Source organism: Osmia bicornis, chromosome 9 (assembly GCF_907164935.1).
Source record: "Osmia bicornis bicornis chromosome 9, iOsmBic2.1, whole genome shotgun sequence".
Classification (NCBI taxonomy): Eukaryota; Metazoa; Arthropoda; class Insecta; order Hymenoptera; family Megachilidae; genus Osmia; species Osmia bicornis.
In genome coordinates, this window is record NC_060224.1 from 2,066,514 (window position 1) to 2,076,474 (window position 9,961).

The 9,961-nt window shown below is 28.4% G+C and overlaps 3 protein-coding genes across 4 annotated transcripts; all 3 read right to left on the reverse strand.

Moving 5' to 3' along the window:
- Positions 1-47: 47 nt before the first annotated feature.
- LOC114876794 (protein DPCD) lies at positions 48-1,320 on the reverse strand. The gene is made up of 4 exons (XM_029188614.2): positions 1,198-1,320; positions 766-968; positions 427-660; positions 48-362 (listed from the first exon to the last, which is right to left on the reverse strand). Exons 1-4 carry the CDS (start codon positions 1,259-1,261, stop codon positions 258-260), a joined length of 606 nt encoding a protein of 201 aa, XP_029044447.1. The 5' UTR covers positions 1,262-1,320; the 3' UTR covers positions 48-257.
- Positions 1,321-1,392: 72 nt separating this feature from the next.
- LOC114876793 (actin-related protein 1) lies at positions 1,393-4,534 on the reverse strand. The gene is made up of 7 exons (XM_029188611.2): positions 4,399-4,534; positions 4,025-4,089; positions 3,499-3,825; positions 3,114-3,423; positions 2,808-2,981; positions 2,660-2,722; positions 1,393-2,586 (listed from the first exon to the last, which is right to left on the reverse strand). The coding sequence occupies exons 1-7, from the start codon at positions 4,444-4,446 to the stop codon at positions 2,443-2,445; spliced, it is 1,131 nt and encodes a 376-aa protein (XP_029044444.1). The 5' UTR covers positions 4,447-4,534; the 3' UTR covers positions 1,393-2,442.
- A 165-nt stretch (positions 4,535-4,699) lies between these two features.
- Positions 4,700-8,196, reverse strand: LOC114876763 (mannosyl-oligosaccharide glucosidase GCS1). 2 transcript variants are annotated; one of them, XM_046286989.1, is made up of 5 exons: positions 8,036-8,196; positions 7,797-7,970; positions 7,489-7,690; positions 7,214-7,404; positions 4,700-7,137 (listed from the first exon to the last, which is right to left on the reverse strand). In XM_046286989.1, exons 3-5 carry the CDS (start codon positions 7,678-7,680, stop codon positions 5,091-5,093), a joined length of 2,430 nt encoding a protein of 809 aa, XP_046142945.1. In that variant the 5' UTR covers positions 7,681-7,690; positions 7,797-7,970; positions 8,036-8,196; the 3' UTR covers positions 4,700-5,090. The 2 variants fall into 2 exon arrangements, with proteins under 2 accessions (XP_046142945.1, XP_029044388.1); XM_029188555.1 differs by lacking the exons at positions 7,489-7,690; positions 7,797-7,970; positions 8,036-8,196 and having other exon boundaries at positions 7,230-7,322.
- Between the last annotated feature and the right edge of the window lie 1,765 nt (positions 8,197-9,961).

A 9,961-nucleotide genomic window follows, 5' to 3' on the forward strand; every position in this document is an offset into this window, starting at 1 on the left:
ACATACAAATTTTACAAAATAAATAGAACGCTTATTCTTTAAACCTGTTCATTATAATATGCAGAGAGTTTATATAATTTAAAAATATCGTTTTAACACATTTCGTACCTAATAAATGGGACAGCATATACAAATTATTAATACTGTAATAATTATTAACTTAATTTTCGAAACAAAAATTAATTTTCATATGTACAAACAAATATGATTATATATAAAACGATGAACATAAACAGTTTTAACAATTAAGATTTTTATTAGCTTGTTGGACATTGTATATCACCCTCTTTTCTTGCCTTTAGTTGTAGTATCTCCTCCAGCACTTTTTTCTCCATCTCCAAAAGTGCAGGTGGTTTTTTATACTGCAAAAAAATGAATATGAGATTTATAAAAAAATTCTCAAAGAAAAAGTAGTAATTTTCATACCACAATAATTAGGGTGTTATGCTGATGGGTAAAAGATATTCTTTCCTGTTCAGGTTTTAACCCAACACGTTCTAAATCTGGAACCTTTAGTTTTTTGAAATATTTTTTATTACTTGTACGAACAGTTATTGTTCCATCATCTTCAGCAGTAACTGAATACACATTCTGAGGATACATTAAATTTCTTATACGCCACTCAAGTGCTGTTTTTGTCACCCTTCTTGTAATAAATGGCTATAAAAGTGTGATTTAATAACTTGTTAGTTATCAAATGTTTGAGCTTTGATGAGGTACATCTATGAATATATTCTCATGATTTATAAAAAAGACTATACATACAGCATTTGAACTTTCTTGAATTCCATACACTTCAATGTTATTTTGTTTTGGTTCAGGATCCCCAATTTCTACATTCCAACCTTCATTTTGACCAAGATTACCTTTTTCTTTCCATGCTCTTCTTACCAAAACATTAGTTTCCAAATGGTATTCTTCTACCATTTCTCTACCATCTTCTAATAAGAAATGAATTTTTCTTTTTCCTACAATTTATAAAATATTACTTCATTATAACATTATTAAAGTTACTTATATTTTACACTAAATAATGAATAAACGATATACTACAAATATATTTTATGTAATAGCAATCTATTGATCAAACATCTTAAAGGTTAACAGTACACATTTTGGATTACTTATTTTATAATTATAATCAAAGTAACACTAACATTATAGATCAAATATTAATATATCTTTAAATTATATTACCGTCCTGAATAATAGCGGTCTTCTTGGCATTTTGAATGAGGTTCAACCACGATTCCGGCGCCATCGATAAACATTGAGTTTCTTAGCAACTGTAGGCGACATAACGCTTTGGCACGCTTCGGCGCAAGGTACGTGGGCTGTCTTTATTTGAATTTTATATTATTAACTGAGGGAATGGTATTTCGAACACATCAATAATAAATAATATACTTTTTTTATTATAAATTAAGATACAGTTATTAAAGCGAACAGTATTACATATACATATTAATTATACAATGCTCCTTACTAATACAATTTGTGATGCCCATGTAAACTATTTTGAAGTAGCTAAACTGCTAAAAGTATATCTTTAATCTTATGTGAAAACATAGGATTTAACATTTGCAACTGTAAAAATTTATTAAAAGAATAAATACTAACAATTAACTAAGTTTCAATGATTTTATCACAGTTAAAACATAAACTTAGGCGAATATTGTGATTCCTTTGTTTTTAGTACCTTTACAGTTAACTCACTTTGAATGGTTTCAGATTGTTATTAATTACTATTTATTTTATTATTATCTATTACATATGAAACTGTATGAAGTATGAATATGCAATCAGTACCGCTTGATTATAAAAATCGATGTAACCATTATATATGTGTAAAGAGTTTATAGATTTATTTTACCGAAGCATACATATTTACAAATACTTTGCAAAATTGTTACTGCAAGTGGAAATTACATTATTCCTTTTGTAATGTTAATTCAGTTAACCAAAGTGCTCAATTTTGTTAATTGGTCTTTTTAATATATTAGATATAACAAAATTATAAATAATATAGAAACAAATATGTAACTTGCACCTATAGTATTTTAAAATGAAGAATTTAATTGAATTGTTAAACAGTGTTTAGTTTTAAAATTATATTGAATTTGTTGAGTTAAAATACGTTTAACCTTAAAAATCCTTTTATGTACATTTCCAAGGAATCTTAATAAACAAACCTTTTAAATATATAATAAAAATTATGTTCTATTTTGAATTCGTTAAATATTAATATCTTACGATCCCTTGGAATATATTTTCACTTGGAAAAAGAAAGAAGTTAAAGCAGTTTTAAAAAATTGCAATATTAAAAGCATTCAAAGAGCACAGTAAACACGGTACATCTCAATTTTTGTGCTGAGTGTGCCATTACTTATATGTTGTATTTAAATTATTTGACATAACATCTTAAATCTTCCTAAATTGTATTCAGAATGTTTTACGATGAATCGCTCTTATACCATCTTCTTCGTATTCCCTTTTACTAACCCACATCTTCTTAAAAGTATCTAATGAAGCCAAAATGGAACCTCCAATCCAAGTACTATATAATCGTTCTTGTGGTGCTGATATCTATTACAATTCAAATATTTATAATAGAGAAAATTCTAGCACAAAGTGATAGTTTGTTACATACAATACATACCCTAATTTTTATATCTTTTGGTGCCATTTTACGAATTTCAGATAATAGCCTATCACCAAATCCCTAATACATAAAACACATATTGAAGTACCTTGTACTATTAATAACACAATACCTTTAATATACTTCTGATTAATTTCATACTTACACGGAATAACGTTGATCCTCCTGACAAAACAATATTCTGGAATAACACCTTTCTTAAATCTAGGTCAGATTTCTGAATGGAATATGTTAATACTTCATGAAGTCCTTCACATTCTTCTCCAATCAGGTCTGGTCTAAAGAGTACTTCAGGAGCTCTAAACCGAGCTGGACCGATCTATTGTAAATAAGTACCATACTCTGCATACATCATACATCAAAAGTTTTCAAATACATTAAATAAATTATCCAAATAATTAAATAAATTATATTCATATTAATCATTCTTTCAGAGGTAACAAACTATTACCTCCAAACAACTCCCATCAGGTAGGATATACTGAAATTTCTCTGTCTCAATGGTTTCTTCTTTCAGAGGATTACTAGCGAGATAGCACGCTCGTTCTTTAATTGTTCTAACAATTTCGAATTCTGCTGTAGTTCTAAAATTAATACTTTCTTTACGTAAAAGAAGTCGTAGATGCCTTGTAACGTCGCGTCCTGCTATATCAACCCTCATAATACTATGAGGGATAGCAAAACCTTCATAAATAGGTACAGCATGTGTGACACCATCTCCAGCATCCAAAACAACCCCTGTAGTTCGTCCAGTGGCATATCTACAAAAGTATTATTCAATGGTTAACATTGAAAGATTATTAATTTACATTATCTATTACAGGTCATATACGTACAAACTAAGAACAGCTTGCATTGAAACAAACAAAGCTGGGACATTGAATGTATCAAAGAATATTTCTGCAGCTTTTTCTCTATTTTTCCTTGGATTAAGTGGTGCTTCTGTTAATAGAACTGGATGTTCTTCACTAAATGTTGCTAACTGATCTTTACTATATACATAAGACCAAATTCTCTCCATGTCATTCCAATCTGTAACAACTCCATGTTCCATTGGATAACGAAGAGATAAAAGGCCACGATGTTCCTCAGCTATTGGCCCCACAAACAGATCTCCTTCTAGAGCACCAGCCATGACCCTTACATGTTTGGGTCTGCCAATGCTAGAAATTATTTTTATTAACAGTTAACATAATTCATAAATACAATACATTACATCAGCAATAATGTTACATGAGACAGAAAGAAAGAAGATACAATAATTAAAAAGAAATTTGAGGTTTCTTTACTACCTGGCAGTAACTTCTAAGCAAGCAGAACACTGAAGAATACTAATTAGATCTTACCATAAGATTTACTTACTAGTTTGGAAATCTGCATTTTGGTATTTGATCACCTGCAAAGCCTGCTTTGATTACACCAGAACCCTAAGCATATGAAAATATAATATTAATGATATTATTATTGATTTTAAATAATAAAAATGATTTTATTTCCAAAAAATTATTAAATTCTCATAATGCATAAGGAAGCATTATATTAAAATATTAATAACAAAAAAATAGTTCATGGAATGTAGAAAGATTGCATAATATAAATAATATCCCTAATTTCAAAGAGAAAGTGCAAAGTTTTTGGCGTTACTTAGAAGCCGACATTATGGTAGAATTCAATTTGACACACCAGCACAAAGGATGATAAAATTGAATAATTTTTAAATCTAATATGTTATTTACATTATCAATAACTACGGGCTGGTTAACTATCACATCGTAAGGCTCCATAATTATTTAAAAACCTCACTATTTTATGTAAAAACTTTGAAAAATCACAGTCGTAACCCTACAGGCGCACACCTATTCTCTGGTGAGGTCTGAAGGGAGGTATTGACAGCTAAGCAAAATAAAATTACTTCTTCTTTCTAGTTACAAACAGGATTGCCAATAGCTCATTTAACTTTTGGTTACACATTCATTCCAATTATTATAAATTACAATATAATATATTTATATGTATTTGAAAATGAAAATGCTTGAAAACTTTAAATGTTTTTTATTTCAAGATGACTTAACATTACAGCATAATCTTTTTCAACGAGTCACAGCCAAGAGTTGAAAATGTCTTTAATAATGTTATATTGAAATAATATAGACTGTTTCCCATGATTTCACAATTTACTGTTTTAATATTGAAAAACAGCAGTTATATCTAAAATATTACAAAATTAGGAACTATAAATAATATTGGTTCAGACTGTAAAACTTGTATGCAATATTTGTTGTTTTCTAGAAGTAACAGTAATAATTTAATAATATTATCACACTGTTATACTTAACAACTGAAAGTATAAAGAATGTTTAAACCACTTGTTTATATCTTTTGATTCTTTCGTTACTAAAACAGTGTCTATAAGAGAAGCTATACATAATTAATATATTTCTGCCATAAGTAGTACAACTAAAGATGTCCAACCAGTAAACGGATGACTGCCTTTACCTTCTCCATAAACATCTCCATAATTTTCCCACAAATATCCTGACTTTTTATATTGTTTAATAATGTTCTGTATTAGATTCTGCCTTAAACTTTGATAAATTTTTCTTGCTTCATCTTGATAGGGTCCATCAATAGTAGAATAATAATGTGTAGCTCTTACTGTCAAGTAATTTAAATTCATCCAAATAGCTCCTCGCCAATAAGGAGCATCATGTTCAGTATTATATTTCATATAAAACGGTGATATCTTTGCAAGCGATCTTAAACCATGCTTAGTCCATAAAAGATCAGGATTCTTTAAATCTTGTAATACTTTGCCTAATTGCGGAGAATTGGGATCAATGATTTGTAAAATAAATGGAAATAATGATACATAGCCAAAGGACGTATCAACATATCTTAAAGTTGGATCTTCTGAAACGACCCGTATTGTTTCCAATTGTTGTACATGTGATCTTGTAGGTGTAATTGGTTTCCGCAGAACTACTTTATCTGTATGCAATCCAAAATCAGCATAGGTTTCAGTATTCGGTGACCAGTGTAATTTATTCAATAAATTATTATCGGATAAATACTGGTACGTTTCCTTATATTTGTTATTAGGCTGATTCAAAATTTCACTAATCTGGTACATAATATTCGCAGCAAATGCAATCCAACAACGTAAATCTACGTGTCTTTCATCGACGTTTGGATGAGAAGCTCTTGGATAATCATCCAATCCAGAAGTTAGTGTCTTTGGATTTAATTCCTTGTTAGTTGTTCCGTCTCTACCTCGCCATCTGTACGTACTTGGTATATCTCCTATTTGTGTAGTATTAAACCAATTAAACCATGTTTGAAGTCGAGGATACAATTTATCAAGAAATTGAAAACGTTTGTCTAATATTTCCTTCTCTTTATGCTTAAGTATAAAATGTAACGTCAAAAAAAATGTAGGCGGATTCGCGTTTGTATTTATTTGAGTCACAAATTCTTCTGGTACTTTTGCTAAAGATTCCTGACCCAAAATCATTTCTCGAGGAATCCAACCTTCTGCATTCATCAGATCAAACCAATGATTCATGATGTCTAATTCAATGTCTAAGTCCCAAATTGATATAAGTAAGCCATGGAATCCTTCGTCCCACAAGAAACCACGTGGAAAAAAGCTTCTGCTAGGCACAGCAGTGTACAAAGGTGCTTTCCAGTAAGGCACAGGTCCTTTAGTATATTGACTTTGTACCTGTGAACTTCCATAGAAATAGCCTATGGAACCTATCATATTCGATAGTGACATTTTTGCAAATGTGATATCTTCTTCCGTAAAACCTTTTGATCTTAATTTAAATAATTTTTCGAATTTTTCGTCGAATAATTTTCGTTGCTTTTCTAAAGCAAGTTCATAGTTTTGACCAGTTAGTTTGTTAACCCTGTTGATGAAACTACCTGACTCGTAACTAATTTCAATTTCAAAAGGAATTCTTCCTGTTATTTGTGTTACAATAAAATTTGCTTCTTTCTTTTTACCATCTGCTGATAATGGTATTTGTTCACCTGACAAGATTATGTGTTTTTTTGAAGATCCTTTGTGAGATGCTATTCTAAGATTCTGAAGAACGGTTTCTTTCAAAACAGTCAAACTAGGGACAGCAGTTGCTAAAAACGAGTGCTCTTCTACGGTTCCCTGTACTATGTTGAGATTTATAGTAAATGAACCCAACCCTTGGGTATTTCCTTCTACACCTGTTAGGTGTCTTTCATCACCAAGACTGACTTTAATCCATCCCTTGGTGTTTTCTTCAATGGCAGTATAGAAGAGTAATGAAATTTCTTCACCATTTCTTACTCCATTTTCAGAAGTTACACCAATTCTTTTAGTCCAATCTCCACCATGTTTACCACCAAGTCTTTTAACAAATGTAGTATTCAAAATAGCTGAACCATCTACTATTTCTTGAACACCAAAAGTTCTTCCATCATGTTCCATCCAAGCATATCTAAATTTAAGATAAACAATAAACATTCTATGTATGTTTTAAAAATCTGCTATTGAATATAAACAATTTTATTCACCTATCTAATTTATCACCTTGTTCACACCAATGTCTAAGGCCACTACCATCCTGACGTAATAGATGTGGAAAATACCACATTAATCCTGTTACTAATGAATGTGGATCTCTTGTTTTTAATCCAAAATAGGCAGCTGATCTATAACTACCCCAATATCTATCTGGGGCATCTAACCCAGAGGTTGTTACTAACTATTTAAGAAACAAATAGTAATTTTATTAATAATTTCAATATAATTTGAATATAAGGACAATACAAAAATATATAAGATATACCTTTTTTGTATCATATGGAGTGTTTACTCTGGTTTCAAGATATCCTTTATAACTAAACCAAGCAGCAATACTAATACATAAAACTGTAGCTGAAGTATTCAATATTGACATCTTAAATTTATTTTCCTTTTTAGTATTGGAGGCTTTGCTTTTTAGCTTTGTAAATTTATCTTGTGTTTTATTTTTTGCCATTCTACTTATCCTAAAACAAATTAGATATGTTAAATAGATCCAAGTAATTTTATTAACTTCATAAATATAAAATAAATAATTTATATAGAAAGAAAATAAAGAAAAATGATAAATACCTTAATTACTGATATCTTTTCTTACAGTTGCTCATGCAATTAACATAAAATAACAGTTAAATTAGATAGAAGTTCAATTTGTAATTTAAACCAGAGATATCATTCCACGTGACATTTCTTATATAATTTCATTTCTTATAGGTTATATTTGATGACTATAATACTTTATTGAAACTAAATAAAACAAGATACACCGTAATGTTAAAGAAATGCTGTAAAAATAAATGAATAATGCTTACAAGTTACATCATTTCCTTTTACAGATTTTATCATTGAGAAATAAAACTAGCCAATGTATTGTTTCTTTCACAAGAGAATACAGTGACTACAGGTAACTACAGATCTGTACCATTATGAACTGAAATATTTTACAAATTTGGTCCCATTTTTTTAAAAATTGTTTTAAACCAATGTTGTGACCTCGCGACGCTTTACTTACCTTTACTTTTAAACAATTTTGTTTAAATTTTTATTTTTATTTATCCAATAGCCGCATATGTTACAAATAAAGCATTAACTATCACAGAATAGTCATATTGAGGGAGAACTTACAATTATTTATGTATGTTTAAATATTACATTAACTGTTATGTGATCAAATTAATCACAGTTCTATTAATGTTTTGTACATATGTTGCTTTTATTATGTATCTTCAATTTAAAATTCAATTTTCATCTGATTTTTAAGCAAGTACATGTGTAGAATGGGCAGTTAAGTAATAGAATATGATTGGGAGAGTTTAATATTAGGATTAATGAATGTTTTGTACATATGTTGAAATACATATTATAGTTTACATTGACTAGTCTAGTATTTCATATATCTTATACATGTATTTGTTTTTAAAAATGTTAAAACAATTGCGTATATACAATCTCATCAATATATAGATTTTGCTTGAATATTAAGATTAAACAACAAAATATTTATCTTAAAGATGTAACTGAGTCCAGGACCATGAATAATTATATTTTTTCTTAATTTATAACATATATTCAGTAAAATATATTCACAGCCGATAGTATACATTAACTGCAATAAACTTAGGAATGTAACAGGTGGACCTCACTTAATAAATTTTATGCCATTTTATTGTATAATACTTTTTCTTATAAGACATTCTTTTCCAAATAGACAAACCATCTATTGTATACATTGGTATTGATTGGAATTAGAGTATATAAATTACAAAAAGAATAAAAAAACATTAATGAAATAAGACCATAAAGATCGTTGTTTTATGCAAAAAAAACATGTATTATATATGGATGTGAGATGATCTTTCCTTACATTAAATTATAATCTACAAAATTAATCCAATACACTGGTCTATCTATATTAATAAATAAATGAACTATGATATATAAAACATTTGTTTGCATAGTGAAATTTCATTAGCATACAGTACAGTATCATGTACTATTCTACGTTTTTTATCGTTTTTACTACGTTTTTTTAATGTTATAACGATCATACATTCTACAATAACATATGTGATTCACCGTGAATAAAAATTCTGCTACATTTTACTAATTTAGAAATTATCTATTTATATATTTAAATCATACATGAAATATAATATCAATCGTGCTTTCATTTTTTCCAACAGCATTTTCTATGGAAAATAATAATACACACATCATATGTTGATACATCGTATTGCTTTCTTTGAGCAATTTGAATACGTATACATTATTGTTATGCAAAGAAAGTCTAAATAGTTTAATTTTACTTAAATAAGAAATGAAATAAAAAGAAAAGAATATAACATAAATATAATATGATTACTGTGTAACGTTTATAGCCATAAATGATAATATATGAAAAAATGAGATATTTATATTGATTTATTTAAAGGTGAATCTTTAAAAATTGTGACTTTTTGATTATGTGTACACAAATGATTGTATATACTTAGATGTACTCAGAAATCTGTATATACATCTAGAAAAAATGGTTCAATATTAATATAATACTTCATCCAAACTTGTGCAGCTCTTTTTATATATTTGCATTTGTAAAGAAAAAAACATTGACCTAATTCAAATCAAATTGCAACTAAATTTTGAATTAAATCTCTTGTTACAATAATCACTAAAAAAGTGAACATAAGTTCATAATTACGTGTCTTCGTAAGAACTAAATATTTATAAAGTGAAAAACA